This window comes from Hippopotamus amphibius, chromosome 5, assembly GCF_030028045.1.
Source record: "Hippopotamus amphibius kiboko isolate mHipAmp2 chromosome 5, mHipAmp2.hap2, whole genome shotgun sequence".
Classification (NCBI taxonomy): Eukaryota; Metazoa; Chordata; class Mammalia; order Artiodactyla; family Hippopotamidae; genus Hippopotamus; species Hippopotamus amphibius.
Window position 1 is genome coordinate 33,286,308 of NC_080190.1, and position 26,648 is coordinate 33,312,955.

The 26,648-nt window shown below is 37.7% G+C and overlaps 1 protein-coding gene and 1 long non-coding RNA gene across 3 annotated transcripts in view; one reads left to right on the forward strand and one right to left on the reverse strand.

Moving 5' to 3' along the window:
- On the forward strand, positions 1–21,750 carry LOC130853451 (uncharacterized). Its single transcript, XR_009053768.1, has 3 exons — positions 1–829; positions 1,627–1,684; positions 21,626–21,750. It is a non-coding gene; the product is annotated as an uncharacterized LOC130853451 (long non-coding RNA).
- Positions 18,756–26,648, reverse strand: part of CCNJ (cyclin J) — a 20,200-nt gene continuing 12,307 nt past the window's right edge. The window contains exons 4-6 of one of the 2 annotated variants that reach the window (XM_057735355.1): positions 22,683–22,982; positions 22,436–22,562; positions 18,756–21,795 (exon numbers count right to left, since the gene is read on the reverse strand). In XM_057735355.1, the coding sequence (XP_057591338.1) occupies positions 21,384–21,795; positions 22,436–22,562; positions 22,683–22,982 (839 nt within the window). In that variant the 3' untranslated portion in view covers positions 18,756–21,383. Of the gene's footprint in view, positions 21,796–22,435; positions 22,596–22,682; positions 22,983–26,648 lie in introns of both variants that reach the window. The other variant, XM_057735354.1, reaches the window with a different exon arrangement.

Here is a 26,648-nt window from a genome sequence, read left to right on the forward strand (position 1 = left end):
GGACCGCAATGGAGATCAAGAGTCACTCCGAAAGCGTTCCGAGTTGGGGGCTTTAAAAAGGCTTGTCAAAGGACAAAGGATGAGATCGCTGGGCGGCAGGGTGTCCCAAATGGTCCTAGAAACTGCGCCTCCGCGATTCCTGTTAACTGGTCGCCAAGTTTTTCTAGAGGAGTCGCTCCTCTTGGCAGGGTGGGGCCTCGCTTCCTACCCAGCACTTCTTTGTGTGCTGGCTTTTGGTTCCGGTCATTCCCAGCTGCCCAGGAGCTGAGTGGGCAGTGCGGTGGCTGGCCGGCGAGGAAGGAGTGGGCTGGAGGCTAGAACAGAGAGAGGTGGGGCGCTCTGGGGACTCCGAGGCGGCCAGGCTGGGGGCGCCCTAGATTGCAGCCCCGAACTGCCGCCCCCGCTGGAGCCTGGTCCCTAGAGGCCGAGATGCTCCTCTCCAAGGGGCGCTCAGAGTAACCATGGGGCTCTTGCCTGCCGATGCAACCTTACTCAATATTGATCCTCGAAAATATCTGGGATATGTATTGCTATAATGCAGTATGTGATTGGTTTTGGTTTTTTGTTTTTTAAAGCCACAAATACAAGCAAACTAATAATGTAAGTTTCAGAATCAATAGGGAAAGTTCGCATGTTGAGTCGTGGTGGTTTTCTTTTAAGGTTTTAATTTGGATAACATGCTAGTGCTTGTGAGATTTTACAAAAAGCATTCTTTTATTGAACTTTGCTGCTGCGCAGTTGTCGTGATGAAACACGAAGACACCAGAGCTGTACCTCACGATAAGGCTTTAATTGCCAGAAGCTTCTGAAAATGCAACAATAATTCTAGGTACAGTTATATTCATCTGAGTTCTCTTGCAGGGTCCCCTATAGGTTTTGTCATTGGGTGAAACAGGAACAAATGTGAGTTAACATTTCCTAGTAGTTAAAATTACTTCTCAAGTGCTTAACTATATCTTTGGATTCAGAATCTCAGTTGAAACTATTTTTTTTTGTCTGAAATATCTAATGAGCTGATAATATGTAAACATACAGAATATTACTATTTTTATAGAAACAAATATGGAAACTAATATTTAAAGCAGGTTGATTTAATGTAATGTGTTATAATTTGGATTTTCACTTAAACTTTCAAAATTAGAAGAGCTGACCTAGAAAGTCTAAAAAATGAAAAAAAAAGGTGAATATTTACCCCTTCTCTGAACAATATTCTGGTGTTTGAACAGAAAATAAAATGACATTAGAAAGCACCTTGGATTTATTTTTGCAGTTATATACTATGTGCAAAGCACTGAGTTGATAGTGGTTGAGAAAGTGCTTTGTGATATATAAAGTAATATATAAATCATGAACAGTTATTGCTCTTACTCTTCTGACCAAATCATGTCTCCCTCTGGTGCATTCTAAGCTCCAAAATGGTAGTTCTTGTACTGGTATAAATATATACAGTTGTAGTAGTATTTTAAAGAAACCAAAAACGATGTTATACATTTTAAATATTTTTCCTTGTGTATGTGTTATTTGAGGTTGTATTTATAAGTGCATTTGTACACATTAGAGTACTTAGTAATTTGATGGTCCTGGATTGGGGGTTAGATTCTTAACTTTTTGTATGGTTTCTTGCAGATAGGTCTACTGGGTTCTTGGCACAGTACCACATGGACCTGGACAAAGCATTGTTAAGGTGGAAATTTTTATTATACTAATCAGTTCAAATATTTGACAAGTCTATTTAGTTTTCCAATATTTTAATTAAATAACTAGATGTGGACTTCATATAGTGAGCAGTATTTGTGGGATAATTCATGATCACTTTATTTCCTACCAGATGTATAGTTCGATCTCAGATAGTTAACTTTTGGGGGGCACTTGCCGTATGGTAATCTCTGTGTTAAGTCCTATGCACGCATTATCTCACTTAATACAATAACACATTAGTTAGGTCTCTTAAACTCGATATTTTACAGGTGAAGAAATGAGGCAAAGAAGGATTAAGATCCTTGCGCCAGCCCCAAAATTAGAGCCATGTTCTAGAGCTTTTTCTAGCATTAACTGAAGACTTAGATAGGAGAAGAAGAATGGAACTCATAGCTGGACTCTAGTCCTACCTACCCTGCTTTGTGAATTAGGGCAGGTCATTTAACCTCTCTGAATTTCATTTTCCTCTGATATAACAAATGAACACTTTGAACTATTATATTTTATTGAATCCTGAATCATCAAAAATCCTTTAAAGGGTGCCTTCACCATTATCTGCTGGATTTTCTTCCAGGCCCCTGACACTCATTCCATAAGGTTTGATGCACATGTGCAGGCAGTGACAACTCTATTGCTACCTGGTCTGACCACACTATAAGATGTGGCTGATTTCAGAGATGTCAAAATGTAAATAATGTGCATCTTGGAATTGATGACAGACAGTAGGTGATACCTGAGCTCCTTTTCAACCTCAATTCTATGACATCTGTGATTTTATAACATTTTATTCTAGTTTATTTTTTAATGTGAATAATTCAAGATAAAACATAAGCTTCTTGGTAGTGGAAAAATAAAAACCATGTCTGTCTTTTTCACCTTTGAATCCCCAGTACCTAGAACAATGCCTAGCACGTAATAAATGCTCAATAAATATTTACTGAATGAATTAAGCAAATCTTCATTTCATATTACAAATACCACTTTTTAAAAAATTGTGTTTTACTTGAAGTTGACATAAAATATAATAGTATCAACAGTGCAAAAATATTTTGCTAACATTTTTTGAATGTAGAAGTGCACTCTTGAAAAACAGTGGTCTGTCTTTTTTTTTCTTTTTAGTGATCTTTCTTTCCAAACATCTTTTCTGCTTTCTGTTGTTGATTGTCATCCAATGTGGAGTACAGTTTTTTTTTAATTTTTGAAAAGTTTTATTGAAGTATAGTTGATTCACAATGTTGTGTTAATTTGGAGTATGTTTTGTTCCTTGAAGAGGATGATAAAAATTGAAATGCCAACAGATAGACTTTAAACAAGGAATCACAGAGATCTTCATTTTAACAAAAGTTGGAAAATGTTATTTGATATCTTTATTAACTTCTTATGATTATTTTGGAGGTGATTAAGCATGCCATTCTTCCAAATGTACGAATGTGTCTGAGTTACCAGTGATGAAAAACTATAATTACATGATATTTTGAAACTGTGAATGGGCAGGAAAGTATTTTAAGTTTTGGAGTGGGCAACTGTAAAATAATGTAACTAAAGAAATTATCACAACTATATTTATAGTATATCTGACGATGTCTTCACTTTCAGTTAGAACCAAGAAGAGGGCCTAGGAATTATTATAGAGTTGTATAGACTCTTCTCTGGAGATGATCAGCTAAGTGTTCTGCTGTAGCCAGAAAGGCCAACAAGATATGAGGTATCACAAAAGGGATCTGGGAAAATCAACAAACAGTATCTTACCCTCAGACAACACAAGTGGTCTGTCTAACCATGAGATATGTGCAATTATTTTACATTCATGATGGGTAAATCCAGAATGTTCAGAATCCTTTCAATCCTTTTTTTTTCCCGGCCATGCGGCTTGCGGGGTCTTAGTTCCCCAACCAGGGACTGAACCTAGGCCTGGCAGTGAAAGTGCAGAGTCCTAACCACTGGACCGTCAGGGAATTCCCTCAATTCTTACGTATGACTATAGCTATAATTTTCCTCACAGAATTCTGGAAAGTCTGTGTGCCTGTATACCTAACTTTTAAAGACTAAATACTAATACTCCTAAATAGGAGTAAAGTCATTTGCATAGCTACTAAAATTTCTGTCACTAAAATTTCTGTACCACATTACACCACATTATTGCTGAATGAACATTAACCAGCAACTTCTCTGAATTTCTATTATCAGTTTGCTTTTCTCAGAACACTTTTTTCCTAAAAAATGCAGTTTTTATTCCTTTATAAGTTACTGCCTGTGTAATAATGAGGAGGGAATAATATTCATCCTTCTTTGTACTTATTTCCCTTCACAGACTGTATCAATGTATACTTTCCCGAATCCCCAAACCCAAAGGAGAATAAGCCCAGGGGCCCACAGGAAGTTATTTTTTTGAGTCCAAATAAAACAATTCATTTTTTTGAGGTCTTAAAAATAGTTTTTGCTTATTGATTAAAGGCTTATTCTTCTCAGGGTTTGGCAAGTGCTCCAAGGAGGAGTGAGGTTTATCATGAAGTTTGGAGCAAATATGTTGTTCTTTGACTTCAATAACTGAAGAATTTCTTAAGGACCTAATGATTGCTTTGTACTACCTCAAATTTTTTTTCTTTAAAATTTCCACTGTCTCACACCTTTTTTTCTCCATCTTTCTGTTTTCCTATAAATAAGTCACACTAAACGTCTCTCCCTTACCCTGCCAACTTTGAATTCATCTAGGCTGAAATCCTAGGATATATTCACTTTGTTTTGTATACTTTTTCTACATCTTTAAGAATTTATATCAAACATATATGATTTGGAAAATTTGGCATTTGGCAAGAATTTCAGTGACACAAAATAATAAAATCAGAAAGGCGTGGGACACTTCAAAGGAGGACTACAAACAAAAATTTTAAACCCTTTTATATTATTTACCCTCAGCAAATGTGAATTAATAAGCATTGCATTTAATCTCTAGGGCAAGTAAATAAAAGTTTTTAGAGAACAAGCAATATAAATGAAATGTTGCTAATTTAAAATATCCTTGGTTTTGGTTTCGTATATTGAGGATAAAGGATCTTACAAGTTCCCTAATGACTTTATTCCTCAGATCCCAATTTTTTTCCTTTGCGGTCTCAGCCATGACTTCTTTTAATATGGAGTATTCATGAATGTTATCCTACAAGTTGGTGAAGAAATATTACATTTCCTTTCTAATATTTATTAGAAAATCAATCTTAATAGCTAATTGCTTAAATTCTTGATGGCCCATTTTAATTGGCGGAATATTATTTTTATGCTCTGCCTCCTAATTTGGTGACTCTGAGAAGTCTTTTGTTTAACAAATAACACTTGTGAAGTGCTTACACAGGGTTAATAGATATGAAAAGATGATTACACCTTGCTGCAGCCTGGCAGTACCTTTGTGAGAAGGACGTTTAAACATATAAGTGCGGTAAAGGATCACTCAAACGGTGATGAAAGTATGCATGGAGTAGAGAGAGACACTGTGATTCTTCCCAGAAGCTGGAGAGCATATTTAAAGGGGGTGAGGGGGTGGCAGGGGTGGTGGGGAGGGGCTTCATAAAGCTTTGATACTTGAAGAGCCAGGCTCCTTTGCAGAAGCACTCTAAACAACTTGGTGGCTGTGTTTCCCAACAGGGACAGTGTTATCATAGCATAGGTCAATTCATCACTACTAGAGTCTCCTAAGCATTGCAGGATATTTAGCAGTCTTGTATCTGTGGTCTTTTCCCACCAGCTAGCTTCAGCTGGGGTCAGGAGGTGCCGCCGGCTTCCTCACTCCCCAGTTTTGATCTTTGTACATGCTCACACTATCACTGTCTGACCCTTTGTGTTCATGTCTTTCTCATTCATTTCCTTTCATTCACCAAAGACTTTGGTATCTGGCTTTCAGTTTCCCTTCCCCAAGTCCCACCTTTAAGCCAGGTGACTGAAAATTCCGTATGGGTCTAAATTGCTTGACCTGCTTAAATTCAATAACCTTTACCTTTCTGCAAAGCCACTCACTTCCTGGATTTTGTCATCATTTATGTCCGCTTCACCCTTAAAAATTTAAAGTAAACTCTTTCTGCCCGTTTCCCCAACTTTCTCACTGAATGACTTCTAATGCATCTATAATTTAGCTTCAAGGACTCCAGGCCCTGACTGCACTGCTCTTTCCCTATCAGTTTTTTCTGCTTTCTACTTCCCATTACTTCAACCAAGACACTTTTTTTTTTTAAGATTTATTTATTATTTTATTTATTTATAGATTTTTTGCTGCGTTGGGGCTTCACTGCGTGTGGGCTTTCTCTAGTTGTGGTGAGTGGGCTACTCTTTGTTGTAGTGCGCGCTTCTCAGTGCAGTGGCTTCTCTTGTTGCGGAGTATGGGCTCTAGGCGCGCGGGCTTCAGTGGTTATGGTGCGTGGGCTCAGTAGCTGTGGCACACAGGTTTAGTTGCTCCTGGGCACGTGGGATTTTCTCAGACCAGGGCTTGAACTCATGTCCCCTGCATTGGCAGGTGGACTCACAACCACTGAGCCGCGAGGGAAGTCCCCAACCAGGACACTCTTGCTCTCTTGTCCTTCTATTGCCCCTATCCAATAAAACCCAGCCCAAGGTCAGAAATAATAATAGCTAACATGGACTGTGTGCTGAGTGTATTCCAGATGCTCTTCTAAGTTTACCTGGATTGTTTCCTTTAATCTTCATAACAGCCCTGTGAGATAGGCATTATTATTATTTCCATTTTGTAGATAAGGAAGCTAAGGTGCAGTTTCTGTCTGTTAAGTAGTGTCTCTAGACAGGCAGCTTGTCACTAGAACCCATGCTCTTAACTACTACTTTAGACTGTCTTCCAAACCAGTTGTCTTCTCCTTCTGCTTCCATACTTGGACTGATGAGCCATTTTAGGGACAGAGTAGTTTGGCTAGATGGAGAGTGTAGAAAGTACTCATCTTAGCCCTTGATTCAGTAAGTAACCCTCTTGGTATGTTTCCAGCCTAGCCAGGAAACACAGAGGTTTCGATCGCTTGAAGGAGCAAAAATATTCTTAGCTTTCAGGCCTAAGCTTGCCCAGCTCTGCTTTAGATGGTTCACAAGATTTTGCTGTGCCCTTAGGGTGCAGTGGAGTCACACAGTTAGGAATTCGAATCCCAGCTTCACCACTTGTTGGTTGTGTGGCCTTAGGCATATATCTCCCCCTCCCTTTTATTTTTTTTAAATTATTTTTAATTTATTATTTTTAATTTATTATTATTATTATTATTGTATATTTTTTGGCCACGCCGACCCGCTTGAGGGATCTTAGTTCCCCGACCAAGGATTGAACCCATGCCCCCTACATTGGAAGCACGGAGTCCTAACCTCTGGACCATCAGGGAATTCCCTCCCCCTCCCTTTTAAAGGAGACTTTCTGGAGGGCTCAAAGAGTGTTCCACTTATTTTTTTTTCCCAAAGGGAAAAAATATTTAATAACACAGCTGCCAAGCCCTGTAGTCTATGAGAGAGGGCAACAGAAATAAATAGTCCAAATACTTGGAAAACAAACCAGCTACATCTTTTATCAGTAAAACAAGTAAAAGAAGTATGCCAGCTGATTTAGAAATGATAAAACAAAGAATTTGCACAGAGTTGTTACAGGAAAAATATAAGACTGACCTGAAGAAACAAGTAAAAATTGGCACACTATTGTTAATATGGTTATTATGAAAATCCTGTTAATATCAGAAATGATTCTGAAAGAAGAAAATACAAGTTTTATATAAAAACATACACAAAATAATCAGAAACTAAAATCTCAGATTATGATACTGAGTGGATGGAGGTAAGGAAGATAGGGAGGAATGAATTATATTCTTGGGCATCTAAGCTGAAGTAATCACATAGAATAGTGCCATTCACTAAGTGAGCAGTGATCACAGGGGGAAGAGGAGGATATAGAAAGAAGATACATTCCATTCTAGACACAAGTTTTAAATATCTTTGGAATATCCAAGTACTGATGTTGCCCAATAATGGTTAGATTCACATGTCTGTGTGTTTTCCTAATTTTGTTTTTTTTTTTTTTTTTTACAATAAATTACATATATTTAACTCTTTTTTTTTTTTTTGGGCACACGGGCTTAGTTGCTCCGTGGCATGTGGGATCTTCCTGGAGCTGGGATTGAACCCATGACCTCTGCATTGGCAGGCAGATTCTTAACCGTTGCGCCACCTAGGAAGCCCTCAATAAATTACATATATTTAAAGTGTACAATTTGATTTTTTTCTTATTGTCTCTTATGCGTATTAATGTATATATGGCAATCCCAATCTCCCAATTCATCCCATCCCAACCCCCACCTGCTTTCCCCCCTTGGTGTCCATATGTTTGTTGTCTACATCTGTGTCTCTATTTCTGCCTTACAAACTGGTTAATTTGTAACATTTTTCTAGATTCCGCATATATGCGTTACTATACAATATTTGTTTTTCTCTTTCTGGCTCACTTCACTCTGTATGACAGTCTCTGGGTCCATCCATGTCTCTACAAATGACCCAATTTCGTTCCTTTTTATGGCTAATATTCCATTGTCTGTATGTACCACATCTTCTTTATCCATTCGTCTGTTGATTGACATTTAGGTTGCTTCCATGACCTGGCTAGTGCTGCAGTGAACATTGGTGTGCATGCGTCTTTTTGAATTATGGTTTTCTCAAGGTATATGCCCAGTAGTGGGATTGCTGGGTCATATGGTAATTTTATTTTTAGTTTTTTAAGGAACCTCTATACTGTTCTCCATAGTGGCTGTATCAGTTTACATTTCCACCAACAGTGCAAGAGGGTACCCTTTTCTTCACACCCTCTCTAGCATTTTTTTTTTTTTTGGCTGCCTTGGTTTTCTGTTGCTGTATGCAGGCTTTGTCTCTCTAGTGGTGGCGAGTGGGGGCTACTCTTCATTGGGGTGCACGGGCTTCTTAGTACGGTGGCTTCTCTTGTTGCAGAGCATGGGCTGTAGGCATGCAGGCTTCAGTAGTTGTGGCACGTGGACTCAGTAGTTGTGGCATGCGAGCTCTAGGGCGTATGGGCTCCAGTAGTTGTGGCACATGGGCTTAGTTGCACCACAGCATGTGGGATCTTCCCTACCCAGGGATCGAATCCATGTCGCTTGCATTGGCAGGCAGATTCTCAACCACTGAGCCACCAGGGAAGTCTTCCAGCATTTATAGTTTGTAGATTTTCTGATGATGCCCTTTCTAACTGGTATGAGGTGATACCTCATTGTAGTTTTGAGTTATATTTCTCTAATAATTAGTGATATTGAGCAGCTTTTCATGTGCCTCTTGGCCATCTGTATGTCTTCCTTGGAGAAATGCCTATTTAGGTCTTCTGAATGCTTCCACTTATATTTCATTAGCTGAAACTTAGTCATAGGGGTCTACCTAACTGAAAGGGAGGCTGGGAAGTTAGGCTAGGTGACTATATGTGCCCAGTTGAAAATTGGGGTTTTGTTACTGAGGCTGAATGAGAGCATGTGTGTTGGTGTAGGTAACACAGTCTGTGTCATACACTTCCTATCTACAGCCCTGTCCTGATATTCTCTGAGCCCTAGAATAGGCTCTTGAATTAAACCAGACACTGAGCTTAGTCACAGCTACCTGCTTCGGAAAGTGCCTCATGGAGCAATGATGATTGTTAAGTTATGATGAAAGAAACCAGATTTTTTAAAATTAATTAATTAATTAATTTATTGGCTGCATTGGGTCTTTGTTGCTGCTCACGGGCTTTCTCTAGTTGTGGCGAGCAGGGGCTACTCTTCTTTGCGGTACATGGACTTCTCATTGCAGTGGCTTCTCTGGTTGCAGAGCACAGGCTGTAGGTGGGTGGGCTTCAGTAGCTGTGGTTCGAGGGCTCTGGAGTGTAGGCTCAGTAGTTGTGGTGCACAGGCTTAGTTGCTCGGCAGCATGTGGGGTCTTCCTGGCCCAGGGGTTGAACCCATGTCCCCTGCATTGGCAGGCAGATTCTCAACCACTGAGCCACCAGGGGAGACCCGAGAGAAACCAGATTTTAAAGTCCAAGGACTCTTAGTACAATCTGTAAAAATTCCTGTTAGTATTGATGAAAAGTGTCATCCCCAAAATCTTTAGAATGTTGCTATTTCAGATTTCTTTTGTGATGTTCTATTTTCCATACTCTTCCAAGTTCTGGATCAGATTCTGAAGTTAATTATATTTCTGGTGATGACAATGCTTTGATGAACAAAATGTCAGCATGGACTTTTCCTACCATGTTATTCAGTAAAAATTCAAAATAAATAGGTATGATGATTTTAAATATTTTGCTTTAGGTTTTTTTTTCTAAATGCTTGTCTCCACAGCACCTGGGCTTTTAAAAAATTGACATGGTGACATTTGTGTAAATGGTGCCTTAGTTGACCATTTCCAGAGGATTTCATGATAGGCTTAATCTTATTCAAGATCTTTGACTTAGTTTCTGTTACCACAGTACTTATCCAGATACAAGGGAAACTCTTCCAAAGTCATAAAAACAGTCATTCAGAAATGGTTTCCACAGAGCACACTGCTCTTTATCTGCTCACAAAAGAGGGCATTCCAAAAGCTTATATATACCACATCAAAAATACTAGGGTGGTAAACTGGACACTCTAAATACATGCAGTATGTTAACTGTATCTCAAGAAAAGTTCTTAAAAAAAAAATGTTAGGGTGGTATCTGGTGCCTTAGGTTATTTGGATTTAGAGGAATAAACCTTTCTGTTTGGATGAAAATAACATGATTTTATACTGTTATTGAACAAATAAAACATTTTGTTTACACAGTTTATATACTATGATTTTATCATGTTTCTCACAGTTGGCAAAAACTATTTTGCTTTTGTGGAAATAGTGGGAGCACGTCTGTCTTTTGGGTTCCCCTGTTTCAGAGCTGTTTTATGCTGAAATGTGTCTTCTCCAAAATGGAAAAACATCACCATCTTCTTTGGGACTTTATTTGATGGTGTCATTGTTAGGTTAGCCAGAGACCTCTGGGTTTTAATGTAAGGCAGGGGTCTCTAACCCCTGGGTCTCTGGTACCGTCAGCAGCCTGTTAGGAACCAGGCCACCTAGTAGGAGGTCAGTGGCTTCATCTGCCACTCCCCGTCGCTCCCCACCGCTCACATTACCACCTGAACCATCCCCAACCACCCTCCCTCCACCATCTGTGAAAAAGTTGTCTTTCACAAAACCAGTCCCTGGTGCCAAAAAGGTTGGGGACCGCTAATGTAAGTGTTTTGGGTCACCTAGAATGTCTGGGGTTATAGAATGAATTGATTTATTGTGAGGTTGATTTATAAATGACTTTTCTTGAAAGCCTGCTGGTTCTTTATTTGTTCACTGCCAAGTAATACATCTTTGGGCATTGAGAATGGGATCCTATTAAAAAGAAACCTGCAGAAATACATTCTAAGGCCTTCACTAGAACCTCTTTGAGGCGTAATGAAGAAATCAGTCCACTTGATCTGAAAGGATTTTATTCTCTCTAAAAAGATAAACAGTGTATTTTCCTCAGCTGTAAAAGTAATCCGTATTTACTATAGAAAAAGAACACAGACAAAGTTACAAAGGGAAAAATAAGAATTATCCACAGGTCCACTACCCAGCAATAACTATGTTAAACCCTTTGGCAAACATCCTTTGAGATGATCAAATTAAATTAGTTGTCTTTAAATTAGTTAAACATACCCAGTGGGATACCCTAAAGTGATTTGTGAATAAGGGAGGGCTTTGAGCCTCTGTATAATCCAACAACTGCTCTCACTTTACACTTCACTGGGAAGAATATCTGTAAAACATGAGTCTTCCTAAATGTATTAATTGCTAATCTGCAGCACATACCCAAACAATGCTTTCAGTATGTGTTTCTCAATACTTCTTGGAGATCGTGGTTTCTAGTATGACATTTTGTGATGCCTTGATAATAGGATCAGTAGAGGCTTTATTCCCCTAAAGATATGAACACGGTTTCCCTCTGGTGTGTGAAAAAAGAAAGGTGTGAAATTGAAGGATATGGTCCTATTATCTCAGATTATAGCAAACCATTTCCCTACTTTCTGAAATCCGTGAGGCATCTGTGCCAGAAGCAGACACAAAACGTTTGCCGAGCCACTTTATTGCCTTTGGTGTGTTGGAATTAGTAGCAGTGTTTGCTTATGAAGACTTCTGGGGCTTCCTAGGTGGTGCAGTGGTTAAGAATCTGCCTGCCAATGCAGGGCACACGGGTTCAAGCCCTGCCCCAGGAAGATCCCACATGCCGTGGAGCAACTAAGCCTGTGTGCCACAACTATTGAGCCTGTGCTCTAGAGCCTATGCTCCACAACAAGAGAAGCCACCACAGTGAGGAACCCATGCACCACAATGAAGAGTAGCCCCTGCTCCGCAACTAGAGAAAGCCTGTGTGCAGCAATGAAGACCCAATGCAGCCAATAAATTAATTAATTAAAAAAAAACTTATGAAGCTGTCATCTTTGTATTCCCTCTAATGCCACGCACAATGCCTGAAGCCTAGTAGTTTAGTAATGCTTAATAAGAGTGTTAGCAGTTGTGTTAAGAATAATCATCAAAGAGCACTTGGGGACATATGTTGACAGTAGCTCAGTTCTGATGCCACTTAACTACATAAGAAATCCAGGCTTTAGCCATGGTTGTCACCCTTCCTGGTTGTGATGCTAGCCCAGTAACCTAATATCTAGGAATGGAGGTAGGTGCAGGAATAATCTGCAGACCATACAAGGACACGGCTGCAATCTGCAGCACACATCACCTAGCCCTGTCCTTCTACCATGAGGTGGCCTTCTATGGTGAAAGGATGTCACCTGCTGTCTTGGTCACCTTCAGGAAAAGAAATGCATGTACAAGAAAAGTAACTTGTTTCTGCATTTTGAGAGGCATAGTTTTTCAAAGTACAGTCTCAAGACTATCTGCATCAGAATCCCTTATATTGCTTTTTAAAAATGCAAGTTCTTGATTCCCATTCACAGTTGTGATAATTTTTTTTTAAAAGGTAAGATACACAGAAGTAAATACAACAAGAAATGTCTAGGATCTATCTGAAGAAAACTTTAAAATTGCACTGAGAGTCATCAAAGTAGATTTTAATAAATAGAAAGGTATATCTTACTCTTGGATAGGAAGATGTACCCCCAACACTATAAGCAAGCTAACTTTAAAAGAGGATTTTAACTGGTAAAAATATTTGTAACAGGTGAAATAGCTAACAGGCTAATTCCTGACTCTATGAAATGCTTTTTAAAACAAGATTGGAACAACCAAAGAGAAATCGGCAAAGGAACCGACAGGCATTTCATAGAAGAATTATAAGTGGCCAGTAAACTTATTCAAAGCTATTCAACTACATTCAGAATTTTAGAAATGCTAATAAAAGCAAAAATGAGATAGCTTCATCTGTTATATTTACAAAGATAATAATACCCGTTGTAGGGAAAATGGTAAAATATGTCCATTAGAGCGTTTTTTAATTGTTTCAAAACATTGGGAAATGATTAAAATATATTGTATTCACATAATTTAGCACCAACAATTCTTCTAAAATATATTTGGATGTACTTTAATTTGAATATATTTTAATTTCATAAAAAAATCGCTGATGTATTACAAAATACAAAAAGTAAAATATTAAATATTCATTATGCAAACCACGTAAGTATATATGTGTGTACAGGAAGGATACCAAAAGGAGTTTATTAGTTATACCATTTTGCTCTATGTTTTTCATTTTCTATGTTGACCAATCAGAAAAAAAAAGCAGTGAACATTAATAAACAAAAAGACACCTCATGTGATCCTGTGAGCATTGGTGTAATGATAGCATACTCTACACTCTTTGATATATCTTGGAGATTGTCCACATCAGTTTATATAGAGAAATAGTTTGTTCTTTTAAATGCAGTTGTAATAGTAAAATGAAGTCCTTTATTGATGAATATTTAAGTTGATTATAAATCTTTTGCTTTTATCAACAATAGTAAAATAAGTAATTTGTGCCTAGCTTATTTCACATGTACGTAACTCTACCTGTAGGATAAATTCCTAGAAGTGGAATTTCTGGGTTAAAATATTTTTGCATTTATAATTTTGATACAGGTTGCCAAATTGCCCTTCATAGAATTTTCTTTAATCAGACACTCCCATAAGTCATGTAAGATAAAACCTACCCCCTTACCAACACTGTCATCAAACTTAAAAATGAGGTTAAATATCTTTTCTTTAGAGACATTTGTATTTCTTTTTCTGGGAACTGCCTGTTTATATCTTTCCCTCTTTGTATGTTAAGAAAATTAGCCCTTGCCTAGAGATCAGTTGCAAATACTTGACCCATTTGATTATTTGTCTTTTAACTTTGATTGTGGTGATTTTTGCCATGCAGAAAAAAAATTTTTATTTATATAGTTAAATTATATTGCTTCTAGATTTCTTACATGTTTTGAGATGCGGGTCAGTTTTCCCCCCCACCAGATGGCTACCCATTGACCCAACTCAATTTATTGAATAATCCATGTTCCTCCACTGACTTGAGGTGCTACCTTTATCACATATTAAATTCCATATATGTTTAGGTTTATTTTTGGAATTCCTGTTCTATTTCATTGAATTATCTGTCAACTCATTTGCCAGTATCACTGTTTTATTGTTTATAGCATATTTTAATATGTTAGAGGGCTTATCTTCTTTCATTATCCCTTTTTCAGAAATGTCCTGGTTATTCTCACTTGTTCAGTTTATTTAAAAATATAAGCCTGTGAGATTGTTAAATTTATAGATTAGCTTAAGGAGAATTGACATGTTTATGATATTAGCTCTTCCTATCCAAGTATATGGTATGTCTTGTTCAAGTATTCTTATGTGTTACAAGTATTTTAAAGTTTTTTTCATGTAGATCTTGCACATTTCTTATATTTATTGCTAGGCATTTTACCTTCTTTTGATGGCCGTTGTAATTGAGTATGTCTTTCATTAAATCTCATTGGTGTTTGTGTACCTGAAAGCTGTTTTAATTATGTACCCAATGTATTGAATTCGCTTATTTCCTGTAATAGTTTTTCAATTGATTATCTTGGAGTTTCCAGGTGTTCAATCATATCTGAAAATAGTGCTTATTTTACTTCCTCCTTTACAATTTTGAAACTCTATTTTCTTTTGTCTGGCTGCATTGCATGCCTGTGTTAGTTTCTTTTTCTCTAATTCATTAATTTCTGCTTTTATTTCTTTTGGTTTTGTTTGGTTTATTTGTTACTTCTCATACTTTTTCAGCTGGATGCTAGTTTTCTTCTGAGCACTGTTTTAGCTTTATTCCAGAGTTCCTGGTGTGTAGAATTTTCATGATAGTGATTTTGTACATACTCTGAAATTTTGGTTTGGATTTCTTATTTAATCCAAGAATTGTTTGAGAATTTTGGGAAGTCCTATTATATATTTTTTGTCCATTGCACTTTCATGAGAGTATGTTTTCTACATTAACTCTGCTTTTTGGAATTGATTGTTTTTTCATTTATTTCTTTATTTATTGGCTGCTTTGGGTCTTCGTTGCTGTGCATGGGCTTTCTCTAATTGCCATGAGCGGTGGCTACTCTTTATTGTGGTGCTAGGGCTTCTCATTGTGGTGGCTTCTCTTGTTGCGGAGCATGGGCTCTAGGTGTGTGGGCTTCAGTAGTTGTGGCACACGGGTTTAGTTGCTCCGCGGCATGTGGGATCTTCCCCGACCAGGGCTCGAACCTTTGTCCCCTGTATTGGCAAGTGGATTCTGAACCACTGCACCACCTAGGAATTCCCTGATTGTTTTTTTTATGGATTAATACATAGTCAAGTTTTGTGAAAGTTCACATTAGAGCTTAATGTTATCAAAGAAAACTTTACACTATTTACTTGTACACAAGGGAAACCAGTAATGGATTAATTTCATCTAGCAAAGGCAAAAATGGGAATTTGTGTAGTTTGGAAACCATGGATTTTGTTTTTTGGGAGTGAGCTGCAGATTAGCTGGCAGCCAGTGGAGACCAGTCAAGGTATTCTGATTTTAGGCACCTTGATGAGTCAAAAAAGAAAGCAGTCCCAGTTGTCTAAGGCCTCTTTGGAAGACCTTAGAGTTGAGTTTTGCTGTTGGCATAGGTGACAGGCTCTGTCTGTCAGTGTCGTCTCTTATCCTATCCATCTTAGTTATGCCAGGTCTGTACCATTTCCCTTCTCAGAATTTCTTAATATATGTCAATTAAGTCTCCCACAATGTTATTAAGATTTTCTGTATCTGTACTTATTTTTTAAGTTGCTAATCTCTCATGGACCAGGAGAGATGAATTAGTTTCCTACTATGTTTTTCTTTTATTTTTTCCTTATATCCTCTATAGATTTTACTTAATATTGTTGCAAGTTTACTTGATCCACAGATATTCGTAACTGTTCATTTTTATTGTGAATTGTAACCTTTAGCATTACAGAGTGCCCCACCCCACCCCTTTTTTTCCTGGTCTGGTTTAATTTGGGCCTGAGTCCTGCCACATCTATTATTAAGATGTTGCTGTTTCTAGTTTCTCTTTACTAATCCTTCTATCTTCAACCCTTCTGAATCACTTTATTTTTGTTGTAGGTCTTTTATGTAGCATAGATTTGGGCTTTGCTTTGTGATTCAGTCTGAAATTCTTTTTCTCTAAATAGTTGGGTTTAGCTCATTTACATTCATTAATTTGATATGTATGGTCTTAGTTGTGTCATTTTGTTATACTTTCTGTATTTATGCCTTTTATTTTACTATATAGAGTCCTTGCTTTATTTTCTGTTTGTAGGTTTCTGTGAGGTTTGTATTTTTGTTCCCAGTTATTTACATTTGTAACACCCTGACTGTATAATATCCTCAATTATCTATTTATTTAGCCAGACTTTCAGTATCTGTAATTCTCTTCCCTAAGTGATGATAGATTGATAAGCTAGACTTCATTAAAATTAAAAACTTCTGCTCTGCAAAAGACAGTGTCATAAGATTAAGAAGACAAGCCACAGACTGGGAGAAAATATTTGCAAAATACATCTAATAAAGGGTTATTCTCCAAAATATACAACAACCTGATTGAAAAATGGGTTAAAGACCTTAACAGATACTTCACCAAAGAAGCTTATACAGATGTCAAATAAGCATATGAAAAGATGTTCCTTATCATTTGTCAGGGAAGTGCAAATTAAAACCCACCTATTAGAATGACCAAAATTCAGAGCACTGACAGCACTGAATGCTGGCAAGGATGTGGAACAACAGAACTCATTCATTGCTGGTGGGAATGCAAAATTTTACAGCCACTTGGGAAGACAGTTTGATAGTTTCTTACAAACTAAACATACTCTTACCCTATGATCCAGTGGTCTCACTCCTTGGAGCTGAAAACTTATGTCTGTAGTTAAAACCTGCACATGGATGTTTATAGCAGCTTTATTCATAATTTCTAAAACGTGGAAGCAACCAGCATGTCCTGGTAGGTGAGTGGATAAAAACTGTGATACACCCAGACAGTGGAATATTATTCAGCACTAAAACGAGCCATCAGGCCATGAAAAGACATGAAGAAAACTTAAAACACATTACTAAGTGAAAGAAACCAATCTGAAAAGGCTTCATATTATATGACCCCAACTATATGACATTCTGCAAAATGCAAAAGTATAGAGACAATAAAAAGATCAGTGGATGGGGGTGGGGATGGCATGAGGAAGAATGAATAGGTGGAGCTCAGATTTTTAGTAGTGAAAATACATGGTGAATAGATGCCATTATACATTTATAATTGTATGTCATTGCACCTTTATACATTTATAATGGTGGTAACAGAACGTGCACCAAGAGTGAACCATAATGTAAACTATGGACTTTGGGTGATTATGTCTCAGTTTAGGTTCATCATTTCTAACAAATGTACCACTCTGGTGGGGGATGTTCATAATGGGGAGTCTGTGCACGTCTAGGGGCAGGGAGAAATCTCTGTATCTTCCTTTCAGTTTTGCTGTGAACCTAAAACTGCTCTAAAAGTCATAAAAATTTTTAATTAAAAAAAAAAACATGGCAGTGGGGTTTCGGATAGGATAAGAGGTATTCTCATAGGAAGCAGGGGCCTGGTCTTGATGCTTTCACCTGACTGTACTTATTAATTAAAAAAAAAATTTTTTTTAAATCTAAGATTTTAAAATGAAAGTTGAGTGATCCCTTAACCAAGATAACTTTAAACTAATTCCTCAAGTGTGCTAGTCATATCAAGCTACATGTAGCTTGAGGCTAGGGTAGTAAGTCTAACACTGTATGCTTGAGAAGGCCAGTTACTGATGAATGTAAACTCATCACATGGGGCTCAGAATCACCTCAGTGTAAAGCTACCTGCCCTGGTTTGGAATGCTTGTTGCTCTTTTTCTTAAATTCAGCCTTAAAGAACAATGTGTATTAACTGACTCTTGAGGGCTGTTGCTAAACCTTTGCACTGTGACAGAATTAAGTGACAATACACAAAACTAGTTAAAAAATACTCGAGGGACGTAAATTCCTAATTCACATGTACAAACCTGTTAAAAAAATCTTACTCTTCAAAACAAAATTTATCTGCTAAATTTTAAGTTGAATTAAGTAGCAAATGATACTTAAATGAACAGACCATCGTCACTCACTGCTGACCCTATTCCCTCTCACACCTTTGACCATTTTCTGCGTCCCTACTTTTCTTTGAGATCAGACTTAAAATTTTCTGCAGCTTGTATTATCGTTTCATAAATTAATAAGCTGCAATTCTAACATTACTAACAACTGATTTTAAGCTCAAAAGTCTAAAAAGGCAGTATCAAATATACTTTTGTGGGCTTTGGTGCTCAGTATGGAATACATAATGACAAATGTTTCCCCCACCTATGGTTATATTCTGCATCTGGATAGCTTTTACTTAGTAAGTATAATTATGATTCCAAGTCTGACTTACATGATGATATGGTTTAATGAAACTGCAAATATACATCAAATTTATATTTAAAATAAAACACCAAAACCATTTTACCGAAAACTAGTTTTATTTTAAAATTAAGTGCATAGCACTCATCTAATTCCATTGGTGTGGACTTTAGCACCATACTCGCTATTTGCAATTAATGTCATAACACAGATACATTTTGGTTTGCAGTCTGTACTTGAGTAGTGTTTATTTAGTGGACTTTGGTAAAGCCCTTTATACATATCATTAATTTCTTCACAGTATACATTTCATGATGGTCCGGTAATCTCAAAAAACAAACAAAAAAAAAACTACTTTAAAGACTAATGAATAAATTAAACAAAACAAAACCCACACAACTCCCCCCACCCACATCCCCCAAAGCTAGCAGTTGTGAATTGTATTTATATTGAAACCTAATGTTTTAAAAATAGTTCTGGTTCTTCAACCACCCCATCCCACCCCACCCTGGGTATGCAGCAATAGTAACCAATTATTTATTTTACCCTCCCCCTCCCCCAAATTAATCCAGTGTTCTTTAGCTCTTTTAAATATAAACTGGGAAAGTGTTATTATAGAATTTTTAAAAAGGCATATTCTTCTATAACAAGAATGACATTTAAACCAATCAGTAAAAGCATTTGACAAGACATTAAATTACCATAGGCACCAGTTGTTGTTTCAAGTTGGGATCTCTATCCCAATATCTTACATTCATAGTATTATTGAGGTAGTTAAAATACTGAAAATTGGACTCCACGTTGCTAGGTTCTGAATGTGAATGATATATTCTCTTTTGAACCCACTTTCCCCCAAATAATTCAAGTTCTCTTGAGGTAAGAACTACCAAGATCCAATTAGCAGCCTTCTGTAAAGAGAAAGTGATACTTTCAGAAAACAATTTTCATGCTTGAAAGTGGCCCTCAGTGAGTGTTCTTGAGTGGTTTTTCATTTTATCTACCAGACTAGTAAATCCACATCATGCCCTATGTACTCTAAAAGTTACCTTTCTTTTAAGGAAAGGATGTTCTGTAAGAATTCACGCTGAAAGAAGCCAGCCACCCACCCACATTCATCTCCTGGAGCCATCTGGATCGATCCACTACTGTGTTGAGTCCCTTCCCTTCCTAACAAAAGCCATTGGCTTGATTATTGAGACTCCTGCTGCATACCCACAACATCTTTATAAGAAGTTTTTCTTCAATGCATATTGTGGCAGCTACATACCTGCCATGCAGTTTCCCTTCTATTCAAGTGCTATCTTTAAAAAAACACAAACAAAAAGACACACCTTACTAACTTTTAAATCAGAAAGCTTCCCTCCACCAAATTTCTCTTCTCCCACAGATAAGAGCACAATGTATACAGTTTCAGTTATTACAATGATTTTTTTTTCTTTTTACTTTTTCAGTTTATTCCCTCCAAACTCTTTACCCCCAAATTGCCCATGCTGTAATGACTTACTGCTGTCTTCACTCGCTATCAGTAGAGTGAAATGTCCCAGGGCAGTTCTGGGGCCAATCTAATGAAAGTCACCTTTGCCTGCTTACTCTTGACTAGCTGGATTCAAAGGTTGCTTATAAAACCTGTCTTCCATGTAACAAAGTGCTGCTCTAGCACAACCTGAGAACTACCCTGGCCACATTCCACTTCAAAATAAACCTATGGGACTTTATTCTAGTACTGACATTTTACAGTTATGCCTTCCCTTGAAAAAACTTTTTTAGAATAATATCAAATCTGAGCATAAATCATTGATTGCACTGAGAAATGCAAAACCTATATATGTATTATGAATGATAGGAACCACCACTCCATTCATTCTAAGCTACAATTATGTTCTCATTTGAAAACACATTCTAGCAGGAGTATACTAACCTATGTTATTAAGGTAGTTCATACTATAACATTCCCAAAGCATGTTGCCTTACAGTTAAGTGTTTCCAAGTAGTACAAATTCCCTGAGTTAAATGTGTTTAATTCTAAAGATTTGAGGTTGATCTTTAGGGAAAAAAACAACAAAAATTTATGACCATGATTTTAAGATAAGAGATCTACTTCACCCTTAATTTTAGTAAATAAATCCAGATACCTATACTATCTGTGATAGGAAGTTATATAGAATATCTAAAAAAATATTTTTAAACTCCACAGACTGGTATAGCATAGCAATTCATGAGTTTAAACTTAGTCAGAAATTCATTTGTAGATCAAAAATATAACTCAAAACTGCAGAATAAAAAAAGGACCTCTTCAAAACTTAATACTGTAACTTTCCTTCATAAAAAGACTGTTTGGCAAGTCTACAGATAAACATTAGTCTCTGACATATAAGCCAACATTAGGCCCAGAGCCCACCACAGGTCAAATCTCTAAACGGCAAATTGGAGTCTGTCCAAGTTTTCTGTCCTGTTGAATATTTCTGAAATATTTGGACCATTAGTTGGGGCTTTAAATTTGTGTCATACAGGGATGTGTTTTAACAGGATGTGACATACACACTGGTAAAGTGTTTGCAGTGTTAGCTTAGTCCTCCCACATACTCATGGTGCGTTGGAAGGGATATTCAATCTTCCCGATGCTGGTATCAGAAGAGTTCTGATGCAATTTGGATCCCTTTTCTTTTGAAGAGAAGTTTACAAAAAGCTTGCCCCAGAGCTTCAAGTCACAGTCTGGGTCAGGTCTTACTGTCGCATAAAATCACCTTTCAAAGCATGGAGTAATGCAAGGGTAATGTTCATTTATCTGATAACTCCGATTATAAGAAACATTCAAACAGGGCTTAACTTCTACTGGTATTGCCAGTGACATCCCAACACCAGTCTGCACGTGCCCAAGGCCCTGAACACTAGTTTGGAAGCCAGCAGGACATGTCGGTAGTGTGTAAGATGAGGTGTGTGTGGTAGATACAATCTGCTGACAGCTTGGTTGTTCTGATATAGGATGGCGATACTGCAGTGAGGTCTGATGCGTCTGATGGAGATACTGTGGTTGCTGAAAGTGAACTGCCCGAGACGGCTGGGAGGCTGTCTGAAACACACTTAGCTGTGCTGGCTGAGGTCCTGCCTGTCCTCTCTGTTTGTTTGCTTCTTTCACATCATTATCATGAGCACTGCAACATGGAGAGAAAGGAAACAATAATGTTTACTTGAGAAAAATCTGCGCAAAATCATCCACCACCCCCAACTCCTTAACAACTGACTCCTTGGACTGCCGCACTGCCCAGGTGGCAGTCACTGCAACCATATTTTCAACAACAGAAAGATCTCACTCTTAGCCTTCTAAAAGCTCCTTCCCTTGGTACAATCCTTGGGAACTGGCTGCTGGTAGCTTTGAGGGCTATTTTCAGCTTGGGAGCTATGTCTGCAATAAGCACTTAAATCTGACTGCCACTTTTGTGATATCTTGGTGGACCCACAATTCAAAGATGTGGAAATGGGGAATGGGGCAAGATTTGCTTGGATGATCTCAGAGTTGTGAGCTCACACAAGAGCAGCTCCTTTCCTTATTAAGTACCCAGAAGCATACTAGCAATGACAACCTCTACCTGGGTAACAGCCAAAAGGACACCCCCCCCCCCGCCCCCCACCGCCTTTCCACCGAGTACTGCTCATACACGGGCTTGCTCATGGCAGCAAGCAGCTGTCACAGCAAGTATCCTAAAAGCTCTGGGTTGAGAACCTGTTCCCAGGTTCCCTTATACATGAAGAATGTTAATAAGAAATTACAAACATAAGAACAAAGAGGCTTACATCAATAGCCGTTCAATGCACTGCACTAAGAAATCCCAGGAGTAAGCAGTAAGACGATGCAGTCTTGTAGGCCACGTTGGAGAAAGACGAAGTATAATCCTTGAAGAAGCCACACATGCTGCAGCTACTAAAGAAGGTGCATAATTTAGAAAGGCATAATCTGTGGAGACATCAAAAATGAACCTAAGCAATAGAATAGACAAGTCACAAGCTCACAAGTCACTTACTGGCATCCGCAATGACTCACCTTGCAAAGATACTTCCAGGAAGTAATCAGCATACTTGGCCATGTAGAGTTTAGTTTTTTCCAAGCAAATCATAGGCCAGCCATCATGAAGATCTGTTTCATGGACTGCTTCGGAGAGATAATACTCAATGAAATGGGCAGCTGTTGGAAGGCAGAGGTTCCACTGAAAGGTTTCTAATAATAATAGTTCCATATGTAGCAAATTTTGTTTTGTTAATACTAGATTCATATTAGTCATACAACCCAGGCTGTTGAGCTGCTCCAGCTTAGGCACACTATCTTCTTTTTCTTCAAATTTACCTTATAAGCAAAGAAATAAGAGCAAGAGAGAAAATGTTAGGCAAGTGATCAATGTCTAGGCACTCAAATGGGATCTGCTGTCTTAGTGCAAAGATTTAGATCCAAAGACATTTTCCCCCTACTCTGGGCAGATAACAATTGTGCCAGAATTCTGTGGTTCTCATATCTGCATGTTTTCTCTCCCAGTGCCTCTGTCCCCCACATCCTTCACCCTCCCATTTAAAAAAAAAAAAAAGGAACATGTAAACATTTTGATCTATGTCCTATTGTGTAATGAAAACAGTCCTATGTGCCAATGGAAAAAAAAATAACTTCCTCATTTCACCAGCTGAATCTTTTCCAGGAACTTTCTTTTGGGGAGCAGGTGGTAGCTGGTAAAAGAAAATTATTTTAGAACAGAAGAAAGTTTAAAGAATTTAATGTCATAGAGTTATCTAAAATCAAAAATAGCTAAGCTTCAAGTGTTTTTTCTCAGCATAATCTCAATTCCAGAGAGATACAAATAGATTAGAGGAAAAAAACTGTCTGAATATCTAAGATAAGCATTCTCATTCTACAAAAAGACCCTATTCCTCCTCTTCTGAATTCAAAACAAAAACCTAGCCAAGTCTGTTATTAAAAAATGGAGAATATTTTATACCACTTTTATATTCCCTACTCAAAGCAGAACAGAAGTAAAGATGTTCTGATGGCTGAACTTCATTATTTGAAGGCATTAACTTCTTTTCAGGAAATATGCATCCATATGTACAGCAGAAGAATAAAATGCCTTCTCCAGCCCCTGAATAACTTCTGTAGATTATATACCATCTCGCACTTTAATTTCCAAGCAAGCAATTTACTATATATAAATCATTCACTTTAGGTATTTCTAAAAGTCATGGCTGGCGGAAATTCAAGCTATCAAGTACTATTATGATTTTCCAAACACAGCAATAGAACTAAAAGAGTTGTCTTCAAGCCTCTTTGGGTCTTTATTCCATGATTATCCATAGAAGAAGAGAAATTAAAACTAAAGCCTTCTACCTCCAAGCATTATGTTCTAGTTTTACATTATAGGATAAAAGTCATATTATATTACAATTATTATAGATTTATCACAATAGCTTTTGCACTTGTTCATAATTTTGGTTGTTAGAATATGTTATATATTAGTAAAGTAGCGGGATACAAAATTAATGCACAGAAATCTCTTGCATTCCTATACACTAACAATGAAAGAGCAGAAAGAGAAATTAAGGAAACACTCCCATTTGCCACAGCAACAAAAAAGAACAAAATACCTAGGAATAAACCTGCCTAAGGAGGCAAAAGACCTGTATGCAAACAGATGGAGGGACATACCATGTTCTTGGATTGGAAGAATCAACATTGTGAAAATGGCTATACTACCCAAAGCAATTTACAGATTCAACGCAATCCCTATCAAATACCAATGGCATTTTTCACAGAACTAGAACAAGAAATCTTACGATTTGTATGCAAACGCAAAAGACCCCAAACAGCCAAAGCAATCTTAAGAAGGAAAGCTGGAGCTGGAGGAATCAGGCTCCCTGACTTCAAACTATACGACAAGCTATAGTGATCAAGACAGTATGGTACTGGCACAAAAACAAATATAGATCAATGGAACACAATAGAGAGCCCTGAGATAAACCCACGCACATATGGGCACCTCATCTTTGACAAAGGAGGCACGAATATACCATGGAAAAAAGACAGCCTCTTCAATAAGTGGTGCTGGGAAAATTGGACAGCAACATGTAAAAGAATGAAATTGGAACACTTCCTAACATCATACACAAAAATAAACTCAAAATGGATTGAAGACCTAAATGTAAGACCAGACACTATAAAACTCTTAGAGGAAAACATAGGCAGAATTCTCTATGACATAAATCAAAGCAAGGTCCTTTTTGACCCACCTCTTAGAATAATGGAAATAAAACCAAAAATAAACAAATGGGAGGTAATGAAACTTAAAAGCTTTTGCACAGCGAAAGAAACCATAAACAAGACAAGAAGACAACCTTCAGAATGGGAGAAAATATTCTGCCAACGAAGCAACTGGCAAAGGATTAATCTCCAAAATACACAAACAGCTCATGCAGCTTAATACCAAAAAAGCAAATAACCCAATCCACAAATGGGCGGAAGACCTAAATAGACATTTCTCCAAAGAAGACATGCAGATGGCTAATAAACATATGAAAAGATGCTCAACATCACTAATCATCAGAGAAATGCAAGTCAAAGCCACAATGAGGTATCACCTCACACTGGTCACAATGGCCATCATCACAAAATCTAGAAACAATAAATGCTGGAGAGGGTGTGGAGAAAATGGAACCCTCCTGCACTGTTGGTGGGAATGTAAATTGGTACAGCCACTGTGGAAGACAGTTTGGAAGTTCCTTAAAAAACTAAAAATGGAACTACCATATGATCCAGCAATCCCACTCCTGGGCATATACCCTGAGAAAACCATAATCCAAAAAGAAACATGTACCATAATGGTCACTGCAGCACTATTTACAATAGCCAGGACGTGGAAGCAACCTAAATGTCCATCAACAGATGAATGGATAAAGAAGATGTGGCACATATACACAATGGAATATTACTCAGCCATAAAAAGGAATGAAATGGAGCTATATGTAATGAGGTGGATAGACCTAGAGTCTGTCATACAGAGGGAAGTAAGCTAGAAAGAGAGAAATACCATAAGCTAACTCATATATACAAAATCTAAAAAAATGGTACTGATGAGCCCAGTGACAGGGCAAGCATAAAGATGCGGATGTAGAGAATGGACTTGAGGACACGGGGCTGGCTGGGGGCAAAGGGGAAGCTGGGACGAAGTAAGAGAGTAGCACTGACATATATACACTACCAAATGTAAAATAGATAGCTAGTGGGAAGCTGCTGCATAACACAGGGAGATCAACTCAATGATGGGTGATGACTTACAGGGCTGGGATAGGGAGGGTGGGAAGGAGTTGCGGGAGGGAGAGGATCTGGGGATATATGTATAAATACAGCTGATTCACTCTGTTGTACAGCAAAAACTGGTACAAGAGTGTCAAGCAAATATATTCCAATAAAGAGCTTAAAAAAAAAGAAAAAAAAATATGTTATATATTACTATACAAATTTTTTGTTTTACTATTTTGATAACTATTTCAATATATTTGGTTTCTCTGTAAATCATACAATTTTATCTTATCTATTTAAAAACATTTTTGAAGGAAGACCACAAGGACTGCCAAACCAGAAGAAATCAAACAGGTTTCCCTGTGAAGTTTCTCTTCCAGAAGGGATGGGTTTACACCACACACTGAAGTTCCAACAACAAATTGTAGTGGCCAGAATCACTCAGCCCAGATGCTCAGCATATTAGTCAGTGAGATTTGTTCAAATCAGCTTGCCTTAGGGGCGGGGGAAAAAGCACTGCTAACTACCCTGGGTCTTTGTTTAGGGCGGTGAAACTAGGGTAGAAGGTTTTGTCTCCTGTGCCAGGAGACTCTAAGCTCATGACTTTAAGAAGAGTCTAGGCCCAAAGAAGTTTAAAATTTCACTCCCAGTCCAGAAATTTTGAAATTCGTTAGATTTAAACCATTCAACTAAATATTGCTGCAGGTAAGAGCTGATCCAAAAAACTTACAT